The following is a 27135-nucleotide window of genomic DNA, read 5'->3' on the forward strand; positions in this document are numbered from 1 at the left end:
CTGCCTTGTGGGACGCCTGAGGATGCGCGTAAAGGCCTTGCGTGTAAGAGGTCCAGCTTCACCGAGTAATGTCGATCTTGAAGATATGATCTCATCCACAACATCATGTATCCACGAAGTCCAAGCGTGTCTAGTTTCGCGAGCAGGATAGTGTAAGGTACACAATCGAATGCCACACTTAATATCGATATAGATAGCGTCTATCTGTAGAACGGTGATTCTTCTTTTTGTAACTTTTTGCCTGTTTGCACGATGGTCTTGTTAATGTTGATTATAAAACCATATAATTGGACAATTTGCCTGAATTAATTTCCTCTAGAATACTTGGAGCATACAGTCTTATCATTAGTTAACTAAAACACCAGTACAACTCCCACGCATGAAATTACGGTGCTTACCTTTTAGATTTATTATGACAGCGGGTATGGCACGCGCCTACATCCACGTTGGTTATTTATAGCATCATTCTTATCAGTTCACAAAGCTCTATGAAGTTTCAAAAGCACTTGAATCTGGCTAGAAACAGACTCGATTTGGTCTTTTGAGCATAACGAAGGTATCTTATCAGGTCCACAAACTCTTTGCACAGCCATAACATGAGCTATACTTCGAAGGTAAATACGACAGTAACGCGACATGGTATCTTCGTTTGCTGTTAAACATCTAAAAACAAAAGAATTGAAGCGTCTAGATCACTTCTTTATTTTGTACTTGTACAGAGCCCCTTAATAAAAGCTGTAATAGTTGAAAGATGTTGAAGGATCCCGTGTTCGGCGTGAAGCTTTCTTCACTGAATATAGCCACGATCGTGAAGGTTATGCAGTATCGGTACTACCGACTGACGAAACACGATTCCATTGTACTGCGCATCTCGTACGCGATCGCCATGCTCCTCTTTGAAGAATGCATCGAAGCTGAGGTCCAAATCGTTGGACCGTTCCATCGTCATGATCGGAAGGAAAGTAATTGCACAGACGAGTCCTGGCAAAAAACAATGATTTTTAAAGTGATTACCACATTGCTTTCCACTAAATCTATTGCAGATCATTACCGAAAAATTCATTCCTAGTGAACTCCTCTTTAACATCCTCTAACGAAGGCACATCCTCGTAATGGTTCTGTTTCAAGGTTTCGCGCAAAACTTGATGGTACACTTTCAGCAGATCCTCACGTCGATCGAGACGAATGTCCCGGTGAGGACAGTTGTAGAGCGTGTAGACAAGATCCAATCCCGGGCTACCGTAGGTAGAAAGTTGATAATCGACGAACATAACCTCCCGCACGGTTGTTTCGTTCTCGTACCGGAACATCATGTTATTGCTCCACAGATCGCCATGATTCAGTGCCTTGTAGCGGGCACCCGGTTGCTGTGGCTTGACACATTCGGCGATACGTTCCTTAAACGTGGGTCTTATTTTTTCCAGCTTTCGCAATACAACCGCTTCAAGTTCTGGCCAACCGCGCGCAACAGAAATGAACTTATCTAGCCCCTTCTGCAACGCTTCCAGAACACGACATTCGTCGGGCTTTTCTACGGGGTTGTGGATCCCGTACGCATACCGCGCGGCCAAACGACGTTCATGATCCGGGCTCTGGCCAGCGTACAGCATGGATGCGGCATGGAACTTAGCAATCTTGCGCATTACCAGCGTCATATGCTCGAAATTTAACCCGCCTTGTGTTCGATCAAACATACGAAAGCCAAGCGCTTTCAGATCCTCAAACACGAGCGTTCGAATGGGTTCGGTCGTGGCGTAGTAACATTTCGCCCCAAACTGTTCCTTCCGGTCCGTGGAAACAAGTCGACTGAACTCGGGCAGCAAATGCTGGAACGTTTCCGACTCCTTGCGGAAAGCGTCCAGCACGTCCAGCGTAGCGCCACGATCACCAATATCCGGCATACACTTCGCTAGCAGGCGCTTCTCGGCCAATCCACCATCGTACTCCACCCGGATCCAGAACACATCACTCAGATAGTTATCGCCGGCCAACGTTGCAGGACCGGCAGTGAAACGATCGATCGTTACCGAGCGCTGCAGATCGTGCTCGAGCGAACGCTTTATCAGCGATTCCGTAAGATAGCTGGGTAGCTCCTGCTGCTGTGTTCCTTCCAGGTTGGACATCTCGATAGTACTGAGGAAGAAATTCGCGCTCGCGATCGTCGGGAAGGAAAAGATTCACCGGGATGCCGGCGGATACGGCTGTCCACCGCAAATGATTTACCGTCCGTTTGGGTCACCATCATGGAAAAGGCGATGTACACCCCCGCCATTAAACGAGAGAAGAATGATAAGCACATTTCAGCAAACGATAGAGCGAATCATCATCAGCAGCCAGTGCGTTCGAATAGTCGCTTCCGTAGCTTAATTACAGCACAACCCGCATAGCAGTAACTTAGAAAAACAAAAGAACCTAGTCACACAGCACAGCATTGTGAAGCACGGCACGAACAGATTAACCAGATCTACAAAAAAGGCAAATATTTGGCCCTGAGTTTAGCTGTGCGGGACGTTTTTAAGCTCCCTGACTAAATTCAAAAGCTGGGTAAATTAACCATTTTAAGCGCATGACTGAGTAAACTCTGTGGCATCTCTGTTCGTGTAATGGACGCTTATTAGCAGCGCTGATATGTGATATTTCAAACAACAAAGAAAGCTGTTTAATGCATGCAATAGTAGTAATAGTAGCATGATGTGACTAAAATTTCAACACCACATTAAACTATTATGCGTGTGGTTATAACGCTTTCTATTGACATACCGTCGACCTTAAGCCTATACATGCCTAAGCCTATGATCAACAATATAGCGTACCTCTAAAGCTGCTTTTGTTTAGCTATTGTATTGCCTGTTGGATGGCGAATGAAAATGGCGAATCTTTTTTTTTGAATAATGATGTATTCGTTACATAAAACCGGGCACAATGGATGGACGAGACTAAAAACACCGACAATCTTCATTGTTGAGTTTCATCCTCAACTAAGAACGCTAGTTTTAAGGGGCCCGATGATGTGTAGGTAGCGGTCAAGGTATCATACCACAAGACCTTTCCAAAATCCCATCCATACCAAACCCACACATGCAAGACTTAACTATCCCGCAACAGATAAAAAAAAGGTTTGACCGTACATCTACACCTAGCGGTCTTCCGAGGTACGTTACCAAGAGAACCTTGCATTTTGATCTTCCACAAATCAAAGGAAACTTCGAGAATTTAGTAACGTACCATGTTAAATGACAGGGACGTTGGCAATCGTCAGGTGTAGATGTACGGAAAGCCAGAAATGGCAGGCAAGACAGAAGAAGAAGAAGGATGCTAATTAGAATAAACAAAATGATATCTCCAGAGGTTCTATGGAACGACCAATACTAATCCAGTAGACCCTTCGCATTAAAACGTTCCAGGATGGAAATAACCGATTTACGATACTGTTTGCCTTGGTACTGTATCTCGCGGATTTTTTCCGCATCTTCCGCATTAATGAGGTTCTCGAACGACAGTTTCACTCCTTCCGTGCGTTCCATCAGGATGATCGGTAGCATCGAAAGTCCGCTCACGAGTCCTGGAATGTTAAGAAGCGATTAAATACTTTATCATAATTATCTCACTACCTCCCCCCAAAACATAACGTACCAATGAACTCGTGTCGTTCATACTCCCGGTGAACGTCGGCTAGCGTTGGGACGCACTGTTTGTAACCACCCGTAGACAAACCTTTGCACAGCGATCGATGATAGATCTCCAGCAGATGTTTGGTGCGGTTTTCGCGTACTTCATGCTGGGGACAGTTGTGAAGACAGTACACCAGATCGAGACCGGCACTACCGTAGTTGCACAGTTGAAAATCAACAAACATCACCTCCCGTACGCTCGCATCGTCCGCCGGATTTTCGTACCGGAACATCATATTATTAGTCCAAAGATCGCCATGATTCAGCACACGATAGGTTACCTCCTCGTGGGGTCCTTCCGGTGAGAGTGATTTCAGCAGGCGTCGCTTATAGTCCGGTTTCAGTGCCTCCAGCTTCAACCAAATGGTGCGCTCCAACTCTGGCCAATCTTTAGACACTTCCAAAAACTTGTCCAACCCTTTACAGAACATAGTGAGGGCCGGATTGTTCGATTCATCATCACCCGGACGGGCCATTCCGTAGGAGTATCGGTCGGCAAAAAATTGCCTATCGTACGATCCGCCCGCCATGTACACCATCGAGGCAGCATGGAACAGTCCAATTTTGCGCATGATTAGCTCACAATGCGCCAGGTCCAGTCCGCCACGGGTACGATCCGGCATGCGGTAACCAAGGGCCTTCAGATCCTCGAACACGATCGTATCCGCTGGGTCTCGGGTCGCATAGAAACACCGGGCACCGAACTGTACCGAATTCGTTGCACCTGAACCCGAAACAATCCGACTAAAGGCAGGCAGCAGCTGTCGAAATGTATTTACCTCCTTGACGAATGTGCCGAGACTTTCGCCGAAATTCTTCAACATTTCTTCGTTGACGATGATTTTCGCTACGAGTCGGATCTCCTCGGAGCCATTGTAATGGACCACGATGGTGAAAACGTCACTGCTATAATTGTCCCCGGGTTGGGTCGCAAGCTGGGCATTGAATGTTTCGATGCGGATAGGACTATCACTTAGATTCTCCTCTAAAATACGCTGCAGAAAGGACGCGTTCAAGAAAGGCGGCAATTGTTTTACGGCCGTTGCTTGATTTTCTTTCCCGGTCGACATGCTGAAGCGGTTGATGAACTAACTGCTCAAACGACACAAACTTAATGCGAATGGTGCGGTATGCTGCCACGCGACCTTTACGCCTCTTATCAACGCTAACATTGATTGATATAAAATGCTAGAGAAAGAGAGACAGCGAGACAGCCAATTGACTGACCAATTGATAACGGAAGAGAAACAATACGCGAGGCTACCTCTAGTATGAAGGAATAAAATGAATACAGGACCAGATATATTTTCGCTCAGGCTGCTCAACACTATCACTGATCGCGAATCTCCCTCGTACTGTCAGTGTGGGGTTATTATTAAAATTTGCTTTGAGAAAAATAAATAAAGACACGGGCAGCGTTAATCGTGATAAACACGACCCAGCCAGAGTACGGTTACTAGCGATCAAAATGTTATGTTTTCATTTTTCGCCAACTTCTCAGCTGTAAGCGCATTCGTGTATTGTGCGCCAAACAATTTGCCACCGCTTATTGTTCCAGTTTCGGAAGTGCTGTGCCTGCTGGAGTGCAACTCAAACATCAATTCAAATCTATTATTTATTTCAATTATTACGACAAACCCTATCCTACAGATTACTGCAATAATTATCTGTCCCACCGCACATTACAAATTGAACTGATGGAACCGCGGCACTATAACGCCATTTTCCCTCATTCATTGCTTTACAGCTTTTCTCTGTACATTTTATTACATTCTAAACATCATCGATTCGCGATTCAAGTTGCAAGCAATTTTTTTCATTACCTTCAGCGGCCACTCCAAAGGCAATGGAAAATGCAGAACATGCGCGATTCGTTTGCTGTAAAACTCTTCACAGTATTAAGCGATCGACCCATTCAATGGTCACAATTTACATGCTGTTCTTGATTTCTACAGGCTGAAGAAGTATTTTTTGTTGTACATGTTTTTAAAATGGTTGACGTGCTTTTGTTTGAAATTCGTTCATCTTTTCCATTTTATGTGGTATGTAAATGTGGAGACTTATATACACCTGCTGTTTTTTTTAACGTCAACCGGTGTAACACACGTCAGCTTGACGTATTCGTTTGATTTATCGTTCCTTGGGGCGTGTGGGTTATCGATGAGAACGGGTCTAATCTGTGCATTTTTTATCGGCACCATTTAGTTACACTCCGTAATATCAGGCTCGACGTTTTGAATTTGCTGCTGGCTTTTGCTAGTGACCATGCACGACTTTGCCACAGATTCGAAGAGACTAGAATTATACGATGCACACGATTAGTATTATTACTGCACTTTTGTGTGAATTCTAAGACAGTTCTACTTACCGCTCAATTTCCGGTGCGCAATGAACGAAATCGTGATCCCAGAATTTGTAAATAGGGTTTTTGATCAGCTCAATGAAGGTGATCAGTAATCCCCAAGGATGCGGACGATTAACGATCAAGCGTTCGAGAAGAACACGGGTGATTTGTTCCTACAGAGAATACATTCGAGAGAGAGAGAGACATCGTGAGCAATATTTATATAAAATATCTTTCCGCTAGTTACGATCTGAAAACATACCTGGATCGCTTCCGAGTTTGCCTCAGCGAACAGATACAAAATGCAACAGCTAAAGTAATGCGTGTGACTGTTCGGATAGCGTAGCTGGTTAGCAATCGCGTTCAGGAACAAATAGCGTCCCTCGGTGTCTAGATCCACTGCCAAGTTCTGGAAAATATCCATATGTGCACTGTGGATGATCGTGGACATTGTTGGGCCCAAATTTTTCGATCTACAGCGAGAAAGAATAGAGTAACAAAGTTACATTATGCAATGTACGAATACAACCAACAATTTAGCGTTTTCATGATCATACCGAATGTGAGCAATGGCTTGGGTGCCGACGTACAGGACCAGCGCGTTCATCAACGGTATATTATAGCGCGATCCCACCTCATTCGAAATCTGTAAATTCGAACGCAACTCCGACAGGAAGGTGACCGGGGCGCGGGCTTTCAGATACGAGTCGAGATCTTTTTTGAAGCTTGCGGGCTGAATGGAGGAAACGTAGTTGATGGAAATACGCGGCGATCCGCCAATATCATTCAACATGTCCACCTGCAAACATGCACATAAAATCATGTTAGTTAGTTGATGCTCCAATGTAGAAAGCGGCATCCTTAATACCTTTAGATTCGGAGTGAATGGATCCGGCAAGCGCATATTTCGTGGATACGGTGAGAGAATCAGATTGCGCATCTGGATGCAGTTCGATGGAATGACATCGCAGAAGGCAAAATGATAATCGCACAGAAATTCGGGAAAATCGTGCAACAGCACTAGCAACACTCGCAACGTTCCCTTGTACAGATGCTGTACCGGTTTCGCTAGCTCGGCGTTGCGCAAGAATGGCGCAAGGTATTTGAACAGATCGATCAGTAGCTGCGAATACATGTGCCAACCCTTCTGCTGAGGAATCAGCGCAAGAACACGTCCGATGAAGACACGGTGCGCGATCAGTTCTAGCCAGGAGTAGCAAAATCCTGGTGCAGCTGATGGACGCAAAATGTGATATGTGTGACAGAACGCGGTAATAACACTGATGCTGATATTCTCCAAAATTGGATCTTGCGTGGTCAGCTCAAGGAAAAGCATAGCAAAAATTCGTTGATAGCCCATCTGCTGGAAGGTGGTTGCGTGTACGTCCTGGTCGTGCAACAGAATACCAACGACAATACCCAGAATCTAGCAAGGAAAAGCGGAAGAAATAATAATTTTTATTAATTACGTTACTCATTTCATGGCATTTATCGGTCATTGGCAAAGAAACACTGCTACAGACTATTCAAAAATTCTTACCTTGTTCAACAGATTCAGCTTCGTATTCGTGTTGACACCTTCACCCGAATGTTTTACCAGCAGCGCGATCAACCGCACGTATGCATCGATGAATTGGAAAATTTTCGCTTTTGAATTCGGTTCGTTCATGTTGCGATACGTTAGGTCGATGCAGTACTGTGTAGCAAAGCGGAAGAATCGTATCAGCGGTTCATCGCCTTTTAGAAAGCCGTGCGCATTCATCTTTCCAACAAACACACTAAAACCCTTGAGCGGATCGCGACAGCTGTTCGGTGATAATGCAATCGTAACCCAATCCTTGAGCAGAAATTCTGCCCGTTCAAGAAAACCAGGTGAATCGTCAATGTCCGACTAAAGATTGTATCGACAGGGAGGAAAAAAAGGTTTAAAGTGTCATTAAAATTCGGTTCAAATTCACACATTTACAGCAGGTCACCTACCCTTGCTTGCGCTAAACCCGCATGAATGAAGGACGTTGGTCCAACGACAGCGCGATCCATAAGGAACGAGTTTGGATCGTGGTTGGCACGGAGCATTTCGATCAGATGTGTTAACCCTTCCGGTGCACGCGGATGCGCGGTCAAGCGGTGCAACATTTCGATTGTGCTTGCCAGCTCATTCTCGGTGATGGACGAGTTGTGGCGCTCGTCGATGAAGAACGTCTGCAGCAGCTGCATCGCGAACACGACGGCCACGTAATTGTTACCATTGTCCATCAGCTGCACCAACATGATGTCGAACTGCTGCATGTTGACAAAGTTGGACGAAATCAGCAAATCGACGGCCTCCACATTATAGCGCAGCTCTTCACGACATTCCAACATGTATCGTGTGATGGCTTTGTTCGTCCACAGCGGTCCAAACAGTCGGTTATCTTGCATAAGGCGCATTACGCGCAGATGTATATCGCGGTAAAGTTTGATGTGCTCGAGCTGGTCTGGTATGTTCACCAAACCTTCCAGCAATCCCTCCACCGCTTTATTCAACAGCGTACACCCTGTTAAGTTGTCCAACGAACGGTGCGCGTGAATCAAATATTCCAGCAACTGTTCCATGTTGTTCGTATGAAGCTGTACATAAATGATCAATAGATTAAAACGAGTTCAAGCAAGTTCGTTACATTCTTGAGAACATAACAACAATGGTATCAACGGCTCTTCGTAAGATCCTACCTGTAGTATGGGAATGATGCGTGTCGCCTTGATGAAAGCATCCATTTTGCTCGCTAGCTCATCGTACATGGCACCAATTTCGTCGGGTGTAGCAACAAATGGAAGCAACTCCTAAAATAATAAAATCGTTGCGTTTGCATATTTTCTCTTCAATATCGTCAATTCTTTGACTTTCAAACTTACCGATATCTTCGGTGCAAACTGAGCCACATCTCGTTCCGTGATCGGTAAGAACCCAGGAATGTTGCGCGAAAACTCTTCATACACAGCCAACTGACTCGGCGAGATACCGCCGACATTGAGTCGAATACGTTCCGGCATTCGTTCCGTCTGGTACGATAGTACGCTAGCATCCCAATAGCGTCGGCCTTCCTGCCGAGCAATTTTGCGCAGTTGAAAATCTTCCGCCAGGATTTTTTCCATCTCGATGGCCACCTTCTCGATAGCGGTCTTTTGGATGAAGGCTGACACCAGCTCGATGTTGTCCACGGCCAGCTGTGTGGCGGCTCCCTCGATGCTATCCTTTTGTGCGTGTGACAGCGCTGTCAGGAAGCCCGTTTTGATGTTGTTCTGGATGCTTTGTAACATTTGATCACGGCAAGTGATCATCGCCATGCCGGCCACCAGACTACGAGCCATATTGTGCGCTGCACGGCGCATACGTGTCTCGTCGGAGTCAAGCGCAAAGTCTTTACGGATAATTTGCTCGGTCGTTTTCGATGCAATCTTAACACTGCGATCAACGATCAACGATATCCATTCAGTTATCGTCCGCTCCAGGCTGTTCTTTACAATCACCTTCAGATGAGATTGTGTGTGCAGAATGGTAATGGTCGGATGATAGAGGATGTGCTGGGTGATGCAGCTCGGATTTGCAATGTTGATGTCCGAGTAGTGGAACCGCGGTTCCGGTGGTCCTGTTGCTGCTAGTGCTGGATCCATCGCCACATTGGCCGGAGAGCTCGATGGGCCACTTGAGCCCATTTCATCCGGACCGGGTGGAAGTTGGGACACTACGGCAACAACACCACTGCCAGCACCACCACCACCTCCAACACCGATTCCAGCGACTCCTGCCCCGGGCATTACTGCGGGTGCCTCTTTCGGCTTCGGCTGTGACAGTTGGTACTCAATATTTTGAGCACGTTCCGGGTCCTTAAGGTAGATCGCGGGTTTGAGATCGCTCACGTCGATGTTGAGGTTCTTGCACAGTACCTCGATTTCGAACTTCAGATTCAACTTCAGTTCCGGTTCTTGGTGCAGTTCGGCAAGTATATTCATAATCGACATTGTCCACGGGTTTGGCGGTTTGAACACCTTACTCTTGGCACACGATTCCAACACCTTCGCTACAAACGGTACTACGTACAGCAGCTCCTGCTGTCCCTTGTTGTACGCTTCCACTAGCAACGACTTCACGTCGATGTCCAGATGCAAGATCGGCTTGTTTCTACCGAGCGTCATCATTCCCAACCAGTGGCCAAGATTTTTCAACAATGAGCGGTCGGAAAAATTCGCTATACCCTTATCCGATTGCAATAGCACTCGGATATTACGGAATGTTTCGTTCGTAACGAGCTTATTGACTTCCGGAATTTTGAGCGCATCGAGAAAATTGGAATACAGCACATGGAAGTTCACTTCGATGGAGGCGCGTTTCATGACGAGATATTGTGCCAACCAGGAGTAGTAATCTTTTTGCAAAATTTCTTTAATCTCTTCACACTTTTGCTGCAGATTGATCTGGCTCAGGTTGTTGAATATGAACGCTGTTTTGTCCTGGATAGCATCCGGCGGCGTGATGATCTGCTCTTCACGATCCTGTGTCGCAACCAGAAGTGTATCTATGTTCGTTGCATTTGCGATTGATTTCACACGAGGCGGTTGTCCACCACCGGTACTATTGCCAGCACCACTGCCACTGCTACTGGCCACACCTCCACCACCTCCTCCACTTCCACCGGGGGCAACTAACTGCGCGGTTAGATTCAGTTTTCCAGGCGTACCCGAACTGCTTCCTGCACTGGAAGCCGCCGTTGCCGCAGCGGCTGCGGCCGAAGCAGACGTTGAAACACCTGCCAACGTAAGGTTGCTGGTGCCGGTTACAGAATTGCTTCGGTACAGTGGATTGCCGACCGGTCCACGACCAGTTGCACCGCTCGGGATGAACTGTAAGATTGGTGGTGGCAATGGTCCCGGGCCAAGGGTTTTATTCGGAGGTTCTAGACCCTGAACACCGTAATCGATGTAATCAATCAGATGCGGTGGAAATTCGCTGAAATGTGGGATCGAACGTACGTACTCGCAATACTTCGGATAGAGGTGCAATTTGTTTTTAAAGCGGTCCAGCGCCGTTATGCCGAAGTAGTACATCTTGGAACCTTCCTGCTTCTTGAGCGCATCCAAAACACAACGCAGAGCAAGCCCGAGGGCAACATAGGTCGTTACAAGATTTCGTTCTACCATGCCACCAAACAGCTGTGCCGTCGTCTGTAGTTCTTTGTCCGGATACTGAGGGAAGAACTTGTACTCCTCGAACAGATTGCGTAGCATGCACTGGAAGACGTCGTTCTCGTGCCGATTCGGCGAATCCTTGTAACGCTGCAGCATATCAAGCACTTCATCAATCGACAATGTCGGATGCGGTGGCAAATTGTAGATTCGCTGGAAATAGCTGTTCGCTTCATCTTCCACCTCCTTCGAAACCGGCTGAGTTGCTGCTTCCGCCTGGAACGGCGATTGGGTGATGGCAGTGTTCGGAATACCCGCACCTCCACCTGCACCCAGCTTATCGTTCGGTGTTTGTTGCAATCTGCCAAGTGGGCCGGCCTGTGCAGCAGCTGCAGCTGCCGCTCCCGGCGGAAGTGGCATCATCGGGAAAGGACTGCTCGATGGGAGCAGGCGCGACGGTGATGCGGGCGTAGTTATGATGTTGTTGAAGCTGAACGCACTGTTTCCGCCACCTGGTCCACCGATACTAAGTCCACCAATGTTCGCTGTAAGACTGTTCAATGATTCCACCATGGTGGGTGGCAACAGTTGGCTGCTCATTGCGTTAGGACCGAACGCTTCCAGCCCTCGGTGGGATCGTAACACACCTGGCGGTGGTGGTTGCTGCTGCGGCGCTTGCTGTTGCTGCTGCTGCTGCTGTTGCTGTACTCGTGTCTTCGAGTTCAGCAACATTCCGTACTGCGTCATGTTGTGTATCATTTCCGCCACCTCAGGCGTACAATTGCCGATACAAGTTTGCAAACAGTTCAGAATAGTGCTCAGTGTTTCCGGTGGCAGCTGAGCCGACTTCGGGATTTGTTCCTCGTTGTACTTTCCGCCCATGATGTGTGGACAGCGGCGTTGCAGAAATTTAAGTATCGTCTTCACAAACGGTTCACCATGCTCGCGGATTTTGTCCGCTAACCACTTCTCCAGCTTGAGATATTCACGTCTCGAGGCCAAACAAGCGAGATCGATGATGAACATATATGAGCGAATATTCAGTAGACTCGACAATGCCTTCAAGTCCTGCGCTACATCCAGAATGCGAGAGAGTCGTGATTGATCACCCTCTCCAACCATGTACCAATCGGCCATTCCGTGCAGTATGATTGGACGCAACGTCACGTTAAATGTCGAATGGTTCCAGGCGTGATGCAGGATGGTTCCCGAGTTCGGGTGATTGCCCAAGAAGATCGGCAGCAAATTTGTGAACAGTTCCTGTCTTGCCGTCGTCATCGGAGGATTGATTTGTAGCAGCGCCAAAAACAGTATATCCGGACAGTGTGCTCCAGGGACTTTGAAGATTTTCATTACCTTTTCGCTCAAATTTGCATGATCCGCGATGTACAGCAGCACGTCAACCAAGTGCAGCGAAATCCACGATGCCACCTCTTTGTCCGTTTCCGGTGGCGTCTTCAGCAGCTCCAACGACACGCTGGTGTAGATGTGATCGGCAAACGAGTAAAGGTCTTGATTTTTCAAAATCTGCGAAATGATCGACAGTTGTCCTTCGACGTTGGTCCACCGCTGGTATAGACATTCGACCGGGAAGGTCTGGCCCATGTTACTTGACTGCATGCCCATCTTGACGATCGACAACAGCAAGGACAGTCCCGCGCGGTCTTTCAGCATAAATTCCGGATGGTCCAATGCCAGACATACCTCCTTCCAGTTCAAGTTGGGAACCACTTCCTTCAGTGCCTGTACCAGCACTTCCGGTTTCCAGGTGGTGTTTTCTGATGCTGACGATCCCCCATTGCCATCCTTGCCTTTTTGACCGGAAGGATCATTGCCCTGCGGCCAGAATGCACTCGGCGTAGGCAAGTTTATGTTACTCTCCGAAAGGGTTTCATGCGTTAAGCACATAGAGGACACAATCTTCGCCACATCCTGGGGAGTTATTTCGCGTCCTCCAACCTTCAGCAGATGGTTCCGGCAATCGTCAAGGGTAGCCGTGAAGGAGTAACCAACTTCCACAACCAGATTCGTCCAGGACGTTTTCATGATCGATGATTGTAGGATGCTGTGTGTGTTAATTTTCAATATTTCGGCAGAAATTTCTGAATTTTCCGCGTACAGTAGCGGCGCAAGAATGAGAGGTACGCGATCGCGCGGAAAATCGCGACACAGTTGATTTCTGAACCGTTCGTACGTTTGATCCGAAAGGCCGTAGGTGGAGTGTTTGCCGTACGAAATCAGGGACAGTATTTGCTGTAAGAATTCTGGCGAAACGTCGTTAAGGTTTCCCTCTACGTTGCTGCCAGGATCTGGAAGGAATAACAAAAGTAAGTAATTAAATTCATATGCCATAAAGCTTCTAATCGTATGCCGAAGAAGGAATTACTTTTTTAGACATTTTAAGCAGAATAAATTATTGAGGTGAGAGTAAGGAATCCTAATATTTATAAAACTCATTTCATATGGTTCGATGTTACATTTAACTTTTCCTAATCTTATCCAACAACCCAACAAATGATAAATATCCAAAACCAAATTGGAGAAGAGGTGTTTTAAGGGCCGAACTTTTTCAAAACTATTGTCTTAAAAAAAACATTGCGCAATACATAACGGAGATGTTTGCTCATCCAAAAATAAGGTATGGTTTTACTTTGTTCGCTTCTTCTTACCAGATTCGACGTAGTTTTCTATTAACCCCCGCAGGCAGGTTTTGAGATGCGTTTCCGCGAGCCGTACTGTTTCTGGGTGTTCCGAGTTCAAAAGAGCAATCGACAGCGCCGTTTCCTGGATCGGGGTGCAAGAAAGTGTTTTCGAGATCTGTGTCAGCAGGTTCGCCGTTGGCTTCAGGGACTGATTAATTTGCAAAACCCGACAAACCGACGGTTGCGTACCGGATGAAACGATACAACAGAGAGGGAAAGAAAATGGTACAAATAATTATTGTCCAATATGTCATGGTATATGCGTGAATCGCAAACTGTGGGAGCACCACCATTTTGCAACGGAAACCACTTACCTTTTGCTGCGAGAACGGATTGTCGACGGCGAAGCAAATGTTGGCTACCAGCTGCGGTTTGTTTGTCAGGCTCGCGAGTTCAGTGGCCAGTAAGCGAGCCTGGCAATAACCTCTGGAAGCGGAATGTGTGGCGTCCCCAAAGTCAATCGACGAGAATAAACAACGCAGCAAGTGACGATCGGCTTCTAGTCCGAAGTCCTTCACTAACTATTGTTGGAACGTGCATGAAAATCCAGGGCACAGATGAGGATAGTTTTTTTAGTCACACCGAAATTTTCCGATCAATACAATGAACAAGGCGATCCGGGCCGTATTCCGAGCGGTAGATGTAGGAGATTGCAAGACAAATGTGGGAAGAAAACGTATGCTGTAAAATATCACGTATTGCTACAAGAGCAAGGACGATTCGAGCGATTGAGGTGGTGAATATGTGGAGCGTCTTCGTATAAACCGCTACGATTTCAATAAAACACGACGAACAAGCAGTTATACACAAAAAAAAAAACTGGCAAATCTGCCTCTTCCCAGCTAACACACACGGAGTCTTTTCTCTGGCGCTTCCCTTGTGCGTTTCCGGAAACCAAGCAAAACGATTGTTGCAAATCCTATCAGTTCATGCACTTCTATTTCACCTTTGTCACAAATCAAATAAAATCGGCTTGCCCGGAGAATTTTCCATCTTTTTTCCTTGTACACTAATTTACGGACCAAACCGAGCCTGAAAACCGTACAGCACTCTCCAAACTCCAAATCGCTTCTCTTTCACATCCGATTAAACAACATGGCGGAGCCAACAGCACCGACAGTCAGGCGCTTTGAACGCCATTCCGTAGCTGGTGCTGGTGCTGCGTAGCTGTCAAATTGGGCTGAGTCAAACGTCATTTCGTTGCCTTGGCGAAGGAAACGCAGAAGCGCTTACGAAACACAAACTTGGAAATATTCCGATTAGCCTCCGCTGAACACAAGAAAAGGCAAAAAACGAAGAAGGATATAAGAATTTGGATTCAAATTTCAAATGCTTAGCGGCACAACCCCTTTTCGCGACTACACAACACAACTGTACATAAGGTTATGTTGACAACAAAAAAATATTCCTTATTCGCATTCCGCTACATGAATAGTCGCTTAATTCCATTGATATGTGTTTGATTTACTAAACATAGATAGTTCTCTGCTTTCATTTCAATAAGAGATAACGTTCCGTAACCAAGAGCAGATATTCGCGTCAATTGGTTCGAACAAAATGGACAAGTAAGAAAGAAAGAAAAACATTAGCACAAGGCCATCAGTTGCACATTTCGAGTCGCAGTCTTCCCTCAATGTGTTCACAGCACGCAAGTTCCATTAGGAGGCTAACTAGATTCGTGTAATTCAATGGTTGACAGCCATTATACCAACACATTCTGCTTATCTTTTCTCGTAATGTTTGTGCAATGCATGTAACACAATAGAAACACTGTCACAATAGCTAATACGACTCGGTGTCAAAGCAGGGTAGATATTACGAATTGCCTATAAATAGATTTTTCTCCACTCAACCAAATGCACTTAGCCGCCTCGAAAAGATCGCGATGGAACGATCGATCCTAATGATAATGTTTCGTAGATGCATCCTAATTCTTCGTACATCATGCACCTAATTGTGGTTCTCAGGAAATATCCACATATTTCAACTTTCTCCTCAAATTGTTTTTACTAACGACCACGTCTGCCAATATACACTGCCCGCGGTCTGTCCCCATCTTTCACAACACCACTCACCCACTCGCTCGCCCGTCCGCCCACAGGAAGGCAATCGAACTTTCTATGATGATGATCGTATGGAACTTTATCTGCTTACCTGCGCTAGCTGACGAACTGTGGCCGCGGTGTTCTTCTTGTTCACGTTCGACACTAAGTGACTGATCTGCGATAAGGCGTATGTGAAAGGCTCTTGGTTCATACTTCCATCCAAATCGATTCCGAGCGCTTACAACACGGTGGTTGCAGCCCTCCCAATTGTGCACGGCAAAATAGTAGGTGATGATCTTGTGGCCGATGGCTGACTTTCGCGCTGTCGTTGGTTGGACGTTTGCTGATGGATGCTGCACATCGGATGCAGCGGCACTATGGCTTATGGGCGATGTGTTTCCGGTTTGTTGTTGAGTTGTGTTGCGTTGCCTTCTGGGAGGTGATGTACGCGAAGAGCCCTCTCGCTGTCGAGCGGATGATGCAAACAGACACCTTTTCTCCTCCGTTCAATTTGTTGACGACGACGTGCGTGAATGGAATGGCAGCACCAGCTACCAGTTTGACGTTTTACAGATTGACAGCTAAATTGGCAGTTCGCGACATGTCAGCTTACCGAAGGGTAATTTTTTTGCCTGCTTTTACCACGGGTTCAAATTGGTGTGTTCAATCATTTTTAAATTAATTTTCACTACTATTTGCATAATTCTATAAATATTTATTGTAGTAATCAGAATCTAAGTCATACCGATGTGGAATGCGCAGTTTACCAAAGCTTGTCAGAAAAGACAATTTCTTTAAATATTGCATCTTGCTTATCATGGCTGATGGTAGATTTTCTCGACGCCAACGCATCCTGCACCTTTTCCTTTAGTTCGCTGCTTTTAAAATCATTCCGCAAGTAAAACAACCGAACGAGATGATCCTCGGTAATGGAAGGATACGATGAAAGTACAGAGTGCAAATCGAGCACCAGCATCTCTGCGTCACAGTTCAGCAAACCCGCCAAATTGGAAATCACGTCGATCGGCGAATCGCTTTTGGCAACGTTTGGTGCCACCTTTTCGAAAAACATTTTGATCTGCTTTGCTTCCTTCGCGATTTTTTTCGCAAGCACCTCACATTCGGCCCGATTTTTGTTCAACCGCTTCGAAAGCATCGCTTTGATGTAACGCTTTGCCACCATTTTCTGTGCCTCGCCGATAACGTACTCAAAGTTGGCCGTTCGGAGATGATTGTAGTCCTGAAAATAGTCCTCTAGCGTAACGCAAATGGTATCTACCGACACCGACGATGTGGTCCACTTGGCGGTGAACAGTTCGTTGAAGTGACCTTCCAGATCCAGGAACGCTTCCTCCAGCAGTACCAATCCCGTTTCGTCGCGCAGCGTTTGGTACGTCTTGACCAGCTTTTCAAATTCCTCGTAGTGCTGCGTTTTCGATTTGGGCCAGTAAAGTTGTTTCAACTGCTGTGCAATTTCAATCATTTGTTGACAATTGTTCACGATCGTGATGATGTGTTGCGTGAAGAACGGGGCCTGGCTACGATCGCGGAAATGACGTTCCTTGTACTCGATTACCGCAGTGCGGTAGATATGGCCGTACTTGGTCATCTGCTGGATGCTTAGAATTAGCGCATTAAACGTTAGGTCCGAGTGGGTTGTATTGGTGACCTGTAGATTTTGATCAATCATCTGGTAGATGATCATGGGCGCTGATGTATGATAGTATTGATCGGTCGATTCCATCTCGACCCCGTTGATCCAGTCTGCTTTTTCTGTCTCGAGTGTTTTCGTCATCCACTCCTGATAGTTACGCTCCATTGTTCTTAGGTAGGCGGTTTCCATTTCGTGCAAACGCTGCTTACTAACCAGTGGACCTACGTTCGACAAATCGATCATCAGTTCCGGATGTTGCATCAGCTCTCGACCGGGATATGTGTTCATGATCCATGACAGTATCGTAACATATTCATTCCCTTCCAGGCCAGTTTGTATAAGTTCTTCAAGCTGAAATTAAATCAAAAAGGGTTTTAACTGAATCTTAGGCTTGAGATGGCTTCTCGCAACTTACGTATTTCGACATTGCATTGTGATACATCTTCACATACTCGTTCAGGATGTTGAAATGCGGTGGAAAGCAAGGCACACATAACGATTTAACAACACGCAAGTCCTCCAATAGAAACTGTCTGGTGAGTTCGAGGTCTCGTACCAACCACATCTTGTTATCCGATCGCTCCTCCAGCTTCGAACCTTCGATACGCTGAACAACGGCATCGTTCAGCACGTCTAGTGCCTTCTGGCGCCAACGCTTCGGACGTCCTGGGGCAATAAAGCCTGTATTTTTCTGCTGCTGCAATGCAAATGCATCGGCTTTTTCCTCACGTTCGATGATACGCAACGCCGTCACAATAACGGTCGGTTCTTTGCGCACCGTGTTCAGTGTCCGTTGCAGCACCAACCTTATTTTCTTCTCCAGCGTCACCGACACCGTTTCCACCTTCTCGAAGTATCGTTTCAGTGTGATCTTATCGTGTGCGTTCTGTTTTGGTAGTTTGTGAAGCTCGTAAAGCAAATCGTCACGAGAATTTTCCAAATCCGATAAACACTGATGGGCGTGCAACAGTTTGTCCTCCTCGATCCACTGCATTGCCTTATCGACGCTGGACTGAACGGTGAAGATATGCTTCAAGTTCTCCATCGCCGTCATATACTGCGAATGTTTTGCATTCTCATCCCGGACACTTTCCAGCGTGTCGTACACGGTCGGTACATCGACGAGCATCGCAAAGGCACTCTTCATTCGGTCGCCAATCTCTTGAATTTGATCCAGTGCGGTCTGCAGTTTCTTCACGCCAATCTTCACATCGTCGGTTTGGTTTTGCATGCACGTCTTCAGCTGTGCGTCCATCGAAAGGTTTTTGCGATATATGCGACGCCGATACTGGTCCACTTTCTCCATCTGGTTTGACCGCTGAAACATGTTCTTTACTTCATTCAGGGCCGCTTGTCGCGCTTCTTGATGGATTTGTTCCAGATCCATTTTTTGATCGAATTTGATAATACACGAGTTAATTCCCCGATCCCCCGATTGTGCACCGACGAAAATATTTGGGTTGTGTTTGGTGATATCCAGATGACGTAAACAAACTGTGGGTACTGGACATTATGGGAATCAAATGTACTTTGGTCATAATGTGCAACAAAAATGCAGAATTTTTAATACATATTGCTCCAAGTAGTACTATAATTTTAACTACATCTTCTATACAAAGCGTACGTTCATATAAATGCTTCTCCGTATTCTAAACTTATAATGAAAGCTTCGCAACACATTTTGTTGTCTGTGTAAACGAGCCTTTTTTTATCAAAGCGGCACGAATAGAGTCAAGTGCAGCACTGTACGTTGTAAACGAATGTGACATCCAAAGAGCAAGAAGACAACAAAAACGTAACGGTACCAAGCAAAACACAAACAAAGAATCAAGGCGAGGCGCTTTCAAACATTGCACGTACGGTAACTGTTCGTATTGCAGCTTCACGGTTAGTTAATTTGAATTAAACGTTCGAACTTAGTTGAATTGTTTGCTTTGATCGTGTGAAAGTGTGTTCATCTGCTTCCAAACCTCAACAAAAGATGGTAAGTCACCGTTGCTAGCTTGCGTAGCAATACCTTCACGTACGCTAGTATCCCGTGTAAGATAATTGTTCGTAATCATCCGTTTCCGCTTGAACAGACCGAAGCGCAGATCTGTGATATTAGCCCGGAGGCAAAGGAGGAGATCTGCAAATTTCGTTTCCGACGAAACGCAACCAATACTGCGCTGATTCGTAAGTACCCCAGGCATACGCGCATACGATCCACCATTTGATGCGGTTGTTATCGGTTGTGTCGTGGATGAATCATCCAGCCCCTCTATCGATAACGTGCATAATACATTGGCGATGATGACTAAACAACATGGTATATTTTAGTGAAAATTGATCGCGAAAAGCAACTTGTTACCGTAGACGAGTTGCTGGACGATGTGGCAATCGAGGAGCTGCAGGAACAGCTACCGAGCCATCAGCCACGCTATATCATCTATAGCTACAAGATGGTACATGATGATTCACGGATATCCTACCCAATGTGTTTCATTTTTTACACACCGCGCGACAGTCAGATGGAACTGTGCATGTTGTACGCAAAAACTCGGATGGCTTTGCAGCGTGAGGCAGACCTAACGCGGTACTACGAAATACGTGAGCTGGACGACATGACCGAAGACTGGCTAAGGGAAAAACTTCGATAAAATGCATATTATATTGCGGAGATAACGAACAACAACACATCACTAGAAGCACCATACGAAGCTCCACGAATGCACAGACAGACACATGCACCCTATAATATGCACCCAGAAATTATAACCCCGATAGAGAGAGCGAAAAAGAATTGCCAAATAACAAATGCCAGAAAAAAGTATAAGCACTAACGATGCTATGTAATCGATTCACAGTCCCGGTGCCCTGCCGTATGACGATTGGTTGTGCATGGAAAACAAATCCTTGCTAACAAAAGGGTAAACAAACTATTTTAGAGAGCTTATTGTGAACGTAGTTGGAATACCTCGGCGTACGGTATCATTCGGCGGTTCTTCAGAATTTTGTATGTAGTTACCTACCCACAATAACGATAACGATATCATCCACGGCGGCGAGTGGAACATAGAACAGGACCACTAGTTGGCTTTTGCTGATCACAATATATGTGCAGGAACTTAACGATAGATTTATCGTGCAACGACGATATTATCGTGCGTGATAGAAGCTAAATAGCTATAACATAACATAATCGTATAAACGTTTCACTTTTGTCCGTTATTCTTTCTTTTTAGCGAAGTTGACGCTTAGCATTTTAAGTATATTTCAATTCCACTTTCGGAACACTCCGGAGCCAGCCAATCGACAAAGACACAAGTACAACTACTATTCGGTGATTTTTGTTTTCGTTGTGTGTAACTATGCAAATTGTAACGATTTCGACTGAACGAGGGAAACAATCACGGATGGGAGATCATTCGGTATGTGATTGTAGCATAAATGCGTACGCTATCTTGATAGAATTCAAAAGAGACATTTCATTTATTTACCTAATTCAAACAGGTAAAGTACGCTAACTATCCTACACATCGGGGTTTTTGATTTCATATTACTACGCTTGTTTTAGTAAGTGTATTACCGTGTAACGTAACAATAAATGAATAGTTTTGATAGTATTGAACGGAGTTCCTTAACTTAAGTTTAATGTTTTGTGAAAAATCGTCACAAATCAAACAGACTAATCATGTACAGTATTCGCTTATAATCACTCATCGTCAGAGCAAAAAACATCACAAGCAGATCCTAGGTCAAAGTTTTTCTTTTTTTGCGCTACTATATCAACCTTCGCCGGGTATTGCTTCTCTGGCAGTGGAGTTAGGAATGTTTGCCGATCGGCCATAAATATGTTGTACCGTTTGAAGCAGTCCACAATATCGTCTACCGGACTACAGAGTGTGAAATTCAGCGTGAATTTTTCCGGTTGAAACATGTACTGGAGCTCATCGTTTCGGAACAATAGTTCTACAGTTGATGGTTTGTCTGGCCGTTGGAGAAGATTTTGATTGTTGCCGATTGTTAGGCACTCGGATATGTTTAACGGTGCAAAGGTCTGTGGTTTGTCGGGAAGTGCAGATGAGGCTGGTTTTAAAATAGAACGGATAGGTTTGTCAAAGTTAATTTGTTCATAATTGATCGAATTGTTTGAACCACCAAAAAGTTTAGTATGGTTCTTTTCGGCCACCTTACTATCAGCAGCATTGTTGTTTGCTGCTATTGTGTTAAAAGCTGCAATACGGTCACGAAAATTAGTTTGTTTGGAATTGTACGTTGCATACCGGGACACATCGAGAAAGGAATGTTCCACTCCATTTGAAGGCTCATTCGTTTTTGAAACATTTGAACGCATTCGGGATAACTCCAGTGCAGAAGGCAACACAAGTTTTTCGACGGAAAGTGCCGATTCATTTGCCGAAGTGTTTGGAAAGAAGTTAGTTATAGCGGTTTGACGGTGTTTGATGATGTTCGGTTGCTCCACTAGCCATAGAGTATGCGTACAGTCCAATCCGGTCCAGTTCTGGCAGATGAGGTAGGCCGAGAGCGATTCAACGGAACAGTCTTTCACCGACAAAGGCCACGTACAACCCATCACTGGAATGTTCTCCATCGTACAGCTGTCCAGATGCAGCAGCACCTTGTTAGCAGAATCTCCCACCAGGACACTGAAGCTCACCGATATTTCCGGATCGTAGTCTACATTCTTCTGCACGACGGTACAGGTAAAGGACTGTGGATCCCCAAGCGTTCTCTTCAACTCAATTGCAAACTCTGGTAAACCGCTTACAAAGTTAACAATATCATTACCCAAAGGTGGTTGCTTCTTCAGGATACATTCGATTTCCCGCGGATCTGAATTTCTCACGGCTTGGAATGTTATCTTGCCGCGGTCCGCTAGATGGCGTGCCAGCCTTGGACCAATTTGTCCCAATTGTTTCGTCAGAAACGGACTGTTCTCCCAAAGCTTCGTTTGAAAGCACTGCAGTAGCGTTGTAACACTCACGAGCGCCCGGAAGCTGCCGGACTCGAAATGGTCCCGGTTCGCCGTTAGCAGCCCAACAACGAACCGGGCAATTCGTGCTCCAAGCGTTACGATTTTAGCCGCTTCCTGATGCAAACCGTGATCGTTTATGGTTAGATTGCCGAACACGGCCTGCACTAAGCAGTACACCTTGGCCCCGGTCGTACTGATGCGTCTGGGCCATCGGAACCGGACTCCGCCCGTTGAATCATCTCCTCCATCACAGTACGAGGCAGAGATCGTGGGTCCGTTGAGGGTGTTTAGAATCTTTTTTTCACCCTGCCGACACTTGAATTCGCTGAATTCGTTAGCTCGTGTTATAAGAACAAGCATTTCGTCGAGCGATTCCTTACCCTTCATGTCCTGTTGAAGGAGTTTCATCGTTTGAAAGGATAGTTGGTTACGTGCCATTAAACGGCCGCAAGCAGAAGACACAATCGTATTGGAGCGTTGCTTTACAATCAATTCATTCGCTTCCAGTGACTCAATCGTATCGTTGCACAGTTTCTCTATCTCCTCATCGACAAGTCGTCCACCGGTGAGTTGATAGTGCGCTGGGTTTAGCCGTGCGCGGACGTAGAAAAACGTGGATTTTATCCACTCCATTACGGCCGGCTGATCGTAGATGATGCCGTGTGCAATTTCAGAATTTAGCAGTTCCGGAAGTTTCTGGCGAAGTTGCGATTCGATCGGGATCGATTCGGTAACGATCTTTTGGTAGCGAGTTAAATTTACGTCCGTCGTTAGTATGACCGCTACACCATCCTCATTGTACTCAGCACGTCCAGCTCGACCGATCATCTGCAGGATGTAGTTATCAGTGTAATCCTTGCCGGAGTAATTAAACGTTGACTTTACAACGACCAGATAGGCGGGCAGATTAACACCCATGCAGAGAGTGCTGGTACAGCAGAGTACTGTTAAGTGACCGGCACGGAAGTGGTTTTCGATCTGGATGCGATCGTTGTGCAGCAAACCGGCATGATGGTAAGCGACACCTTTCGATACACACTCCTGCAAGTTTCGGTTTGCCAGGTTGTTGGCCAATTCGTTTAGAATTGATCCCGCAGGAATGCTGCGCTTTATGTTCGATCGGGCAAGGAACTTCGCGGTCGATTCTACGCTTTTGCGTGACGTGCAAAAGACAAGCGTTGGTTTCTGCCGTGAAAATTGATCAATTATTGCCGGGAGTTTATAATTGAGGTTCAACTCGAACTTGTACGGGTTCGATACACAAGGAAAGCTCAGCACGTGTCGCTCGATTTTCGTTGTGCGATTTGTGTCATCGAACGTGAACGGTATCACGTTCCGATCGTTTCTGAGCCATTGTGCGAAATCGGCCACATTGGGGATACAAGCCGATACGGCTATAAAACGGATCGACACTGGAACATCATCAATATTCGGGTGGTCTCTACACAGCCGTGCATCGATGTACTTCATGCGAGACAATACAAGCTCCAGATTCGAACCACGCTCGGTATCGTTGATGACTTGAATTTCATCAATCAGCAGCAACCGGATAGGGCGTAATACGGATGCCACATTCTGATCATCCCAGTGCCGTGTGAATACTTCCCATTTTTCCGGTGTACTTAGAATAAGTCGATGGTTGCTGAGTTTACTTACATCCTCGACTGCATTATCGCCATCGAACTGGATGCAACTAATGCCGAGCGGTGCGAAACGTACCTTCCAATCTTGAAACTTTTCCGCACAGAGCGATCTTGTCGGTGCTAGGTAGAGGATTCGAAACGAACTGTCCTTTGCTTGCTGGGCAAGCTTCACCATTGCTAGCTCAAGGATTACGGTCTTCCCCGACCCGGTAGGTGCATTGACAACGATCGAACTATCCGTGTGTATGACGGTTTTTGCCACTGTCGACTGTACCTTGTTGAATGCTTTTAGCTTGAGAAACGCGTTTCGAATCATCGGATCGAGATTGTTCATGGTGAATGTTCCGTCTGGTAGCTCCAATGTAGCATCGTGTATATTTTCATACGTGTACGATTGTTGTGGTAGAACTGCTTGTGCCATCCTGTATTGGACGCAACGCACTGCAAACAAACAACGAAAGTGAAAGTGATCCGAAGTAAATCATCGGATTGTTACTTACATTGTCTGTGGATAACGGCTCGACACCTATCAGATTAGCTATGTCTGTAGATCTATAGTTGTAGATTGGTCGAAATGCCTATTTGTGTGACAATTCCTTTCTATGGTGTAGAGCAAATTGAAGACGGCTTTCGGTTGCTTAGCAACATTTTGCCGCAGAACTGGATTGCGATGGTGTCTAAAGTATTCGTGGAGGCACTTTTCGTGAACGCTGTGAAAGAATACATGCGTTAATATTCGTGTATTAAAAATTAGCCGGTTCTTTCACATATATTTTTTATTACTGCCAATGATAGCGGTTGTAGCACCTGTGGAGGACGTATTTGAAAAATAACGGTTGTTTTTTTGCATACGTTGTATCAGCTTCCCAATAACGCACTCTTCGTAATGCGTTCCAATCGTAGATAAATACAGTGTCCAGAACGCAAACTCGGACAATTAGAAAATCTTGTTTTTTACGTAGAGGATTTACATTTATAAATAAATTTTACAATAGGGCTTTCGATATCTTCTTGAGTTCTATATAACAAAATAAAAAAATAAATATATCGCGCAATTACTGACCAGAATGTTAATGTTGTATGTGAAAACTGAATTAAGTTTTTCCAGTTTATTCGCAAATTTTGATATACACTTTCTAGATTTGTAGTTTTTTCATGCTTAAATGCATGAAAATTCCAGATAAATTAAGACTAACTAACTAAACTCGTCCATAATAATTTTAGCAATACGTAGTTGTGTTATGTAGGTCTAGTGTCGGATCAATCCCCTTGGAGGCCCGAAATTCTAATAGGGGGGACCCCTAATTAAAAAAAAGTTTCCCAAGGAAAGTCCCTCAAATGAAATGAAACAAAAAGCGTGGTTGGGTGGCGCCCCAAAACTATCGCACTTAGAAAAGGCTCGGAGGTGGAATCTTCGGGGGCCATTTTCTATAATCCCATCCAGATTTTGCATAACTACGCTGATGACATAGCTTGGTTGGAAAATTGGTTTACAGTTAACATACGTAGCGGATGCTTACCAAAGCTCTTTTTTTCCTTATTGGCACAACAACCTCAAAAAGTCTAAGCTTACCATTTCTGGCTTTCTATGACTTCATTAACCCATAGCGGGTTTGTCAGACCTGCGTACGGAGGATTGGTCCGGATGGGATTTTGGCACCGTTTTCTGTCGTGTGAAGAACGGTGCCGATCGAACAGGCGATGGAAAACCTCAAGTTCCATACCATATGTCGTATACCATAGAATTACCAGTCTGAGTAAACATCTATATTCACATCTCTTATCGCCGCGAACGAAGCTTGGACTATATAAAACTTATACTGTTTTAGTACTCACATACGTTTCTTTTGGACACGCAATTTGTGCAAACCTGACGAAACCCTCTTAACTGCGTTAGAGAGGAAGATGCACAGAAGGATTCTTGGCCCTGTATGTGCGTTAGTACAATGGAGGATGACGAACTCGCGTAGACGCGTAGTGGCTGCAGTGTAAACGGGTAAATAAATAAAAGTGAAATCCTTTATCAGGAAGAAATATCGATACATTAAAAGTAATGTACCTGAAGGTCCAGATTCGTTTTTGGACAATTTGTAATTTTCAGACTTTGTTTTCGGGTCAATGGTTGGAATGTTTTGTTTTGCTCAGGAATAAAAATTTACAACGATTTGTTAAACTGCCGTGAAAAAGTTCGAATAAAACCCACATTTTAAAGTACTGTTTCGGAAGAAATAAATACACATCACCACGGTTGTACGGTATAGTTTTCGATTATATTTTATAACAAATATATATATGCCTCTACGAGCGGTATATTAGATGTATTGTATATGCATATCAATCGTTAATGGTAGCATTTCCTGTCGATTACGTACAGCTATGGGGAACTACTTACACAAGAATTCGAGTATATCTACACGCGGTGTGCAGTGTCCCGAAAGACAACTGCCCGATTTACAAATCTCCCTGTACAGCGCACTACGTGTACGCGCACCGCTCTCCATGGCACCCTAGCGACGGCTAGGGCATCTCTGACCACGGCGTTCCGGTTCACTACCGATGTCGATTTAATTATGCTCATCGTGTGTCGAGTGCCATGTTCGTTACGCATCAACTGTTCAAGGCAGACGGGAAACATTTGCCCAAACGTTTCCTATTTATTTGCACTATTTTATGCTGCTATTAGTCTGATGGCCGCAACCGACCCGCATTCACGCACGAACGCAAGTGTATGTGCGTGCGTGAGTGTGTTTTTTTTTCGGTTTTAATCCTTCCTATTGGTTTTCCTCTATTGTCCTGTGGGGCTAGTCGAGTGTACTGGGCAGTGCATTGCATTTGCCATTTGCAGAATTTCCTGCCATCATCCATCCATGCTCGATGCGGTGCGATTCACCGGCTGGGGCAGTATTTAATATGAAAATATTATCCTTCGATACTG

General features: G+C 45.4%; 6 protein-coding genes across 6 annotated transcripts; 1 reads left to right on the top strand and 5 right to left on the bottom strand.

Annotated features, from left to right (window-relative positions):
- Positions 1 to 787: 787 nt before the first annotated feature.
- Positions 788 to 2123, bottom strand: LOC128711863 (uncharacterized). Its single transcript, XM_053806750.1, has 2 exons — positions 1052 to 2123; positions 788 to 981 (listed from the first exon to the last, which is right to left on the bottom strand). Exons 1-2 carry the CDS (start codon positions 2121 to 2123, stop codon positions 788 to 790), a joined length of 1266 nt encoding a protein of 421 aa, XP_053662725.1.
- Positions 2124 to 3368: 1245 nt separating this feature from the next.
- LOC128711455 (uncharacterized) lies at positions 3369 to 4741 on the bottom strand. The gene is made up of 2 exons (XM_053806332.1): positions 3634 to 4741; positions 3369 to 3562 (listed from the first exon to the last, which is right to left on the bottom strand). Exons 1-2 carry the CDS (start codon positions 4739 to 4741, stop codon positions 3369 to 3371), a joined length of 1302 nt encoding a protein of 433 aa, XP_053662307.1.
- Positions 4742 to 5872: 1131 nt separating this feature from the next.
- LOC128715491 (CCR4-NOT transcription complex subunit 1) lies at positions 5873 to 13239 on the bottom strand. Its single transcript, XM_053810397.1, has 9 exons — positions 8911 to 13239; positions 8728 to 8838; positions 7996 to 8625; positions 7556 to 7906; positions 6884 to 7441; positions 6573 to 6814; positions 6278 to 6488; positions 6040 to 6188; positions 5873 to 5966 (listed from the first exon to the last, which is right to left on the bottom strand). Exons 1-9 carry the CDS (start codon positions 13222 to 13224, stop codon positions 5873 to 5875), a joined length of 6660 nt encoding a protein of 2219 aa, XP_053666372.1. The 5' UTR covers positions 13225 to 13239.
- Positions 13240 to 16688: 3449 nt separating this feature from the next.
- On the bottom strand, positions 16689 to 18966 carry LOC128714374 (exocyst complex component 3). The gene is made up of 2 exons (XM_053809248.1): positions 17995 to 18966; positions 16689 to 17930 (listed from the first exon to the last, which is right to left on the bottom strand). Exons 1-2 carry the CDS (start codon positions 18964 to 18966, stop codon positions 16689 to 16691), a joined length of 2214 nt encoding a protein of 737 aa, XP_053665223.1.
- A 93-nt stretch (positions 18967 to 19059) lies between these two features.
- Positions 19060 to 20218, top strand: LOC128712538 (glia maturation factor gamma). The gene is made up of 5 exons (XM_053807430.1): positions 19060 to 19064; positions 19460 to 19466; positions 19561 to 19563; positions 19661 to 19754; positions 19899 to 20218. Exons 1-5 carry the CDS (start codon positions 19060 to 19062, stop codon positions 20216 to 20218), a joined length of 429 nt encoding a protein of 142 aa, XP_053663405.1.
- A 1055-nt stretch (positions 20219 to 21273) lies between these two features.
- LOC128712539 (probable ATP-dependent DNA helicase HFM1) lies at positions 21274 to 24621 on the bottom strand. The gene is made up of 2 exons (XM_053807431.1): positions 21796 to 24621; positions 21274 to 21738 (listed from the first exon to the last, which is right to left on the bottom strand). The coding sequence occupies exons 1-2, from the start codon at positions 24619 to 24621 to the stop codon at positions 21274 to 21276; spliced, it is 3291 nt and encodes a 1096-aa protein (XP_053663406.1).
- Positions 24622 to 27135: the final 2514 nt, after the last annotated feature.

The sequence above is a fragment of the Anopheles marshallii genome, chromosome 3 (assembly GCF_943734725.1).
Source record: "Anopheles marshallii chromosome 3, idAnoMarsDA_429_01, whole genome shotgun sequence".
Lineage (NCBI taxonomy): Eukaryota > Metazoa > Arthropoda > Insecta > Diptera > Culicidae > Anopheles > Anopheles marshallii.

Coding starts and splice junctions, on each gene's coding strand:
- LOC128711863 (XM_053806750.1), bottom strand. CDS start 2,123: ATGTCCAACCTGGAAGGAACACAGCAGCAGGAGCTACCCAGCTATCTT. Junction 982..1,051: donor CACTAGGAATGAATTTTTCG/GTAATGATCTGC, acceptor GTTTTTTGCCAG/GACTCGTCTGTGCAATTACT.
- LOC128711455 (XM_053806332.1), bottom strand. CDS start 4,741: ATGTCGACCGGGAAAGAAAATCAAGCAACGGCCGTAAAACAATTGCCG. Junction 3,563..3,633: donor TGAACGACACGAGTTCATTG/GTACGTTATGTT, acceptor TTAACATTCCAG/GACTCGTGAGCGGACTTTCG.
- LOC128715491 (XM_053810397.1), bottom strand. CDS start 13,224: ATGAAAACGTCCTGGACGAATCTGGTTGTGGAAGTTGGTTACTCCTTC. Junction 8,626..8,727: donor GCATCATTCCCATACTACAG/GTAGGATCTTAC, acceptor ATTTATGTACAG/CTTCATACGAACAACATGGA. Junction 6,189..6,277: donor CAAACTCGGAAGCGATCCAG/GTATGTTTTCAG, acceptor TATTCTCTGTAG/GAACAAATCACCCGTGTTCT.
- LOC128714374 (XM_053809248.1), bottom strand. CDS start 18,966: ATGGATCTGGAACAAATCCATCAAGAAGCGCGACAAGCGGCCCTGAAT. Junction 17,931..17,994: donor ACAATGCAATGTCGAAATAC/GTAAGTTGCGAG, acceptor ATTTAATTTCAG/CTTGAAGAACTTATACAAAC.
- LOC128712538 (XM_053807430.1), top strand. Junction 19,755..19,898: donor AACCAATACTGCGCTGATTC/GTAAGTACCCCA, acceptor GGTATATTTTAG/TGAAAATTGATCGCGAAAAG.
- LOC128712539 (XM_053807431.1), bottom strand. CDS start 24,621: ATGGCACAAGCAGTTCTACCACAACAATCGTACACGTATGAAAATATA. Junction 21,739..21,795: donor ATTTTCGTGACCGTATTGCA/GCTTTTAACACA, acceptor GTGGCCGAAAAG/AACCATACTAAACTTTTTGG.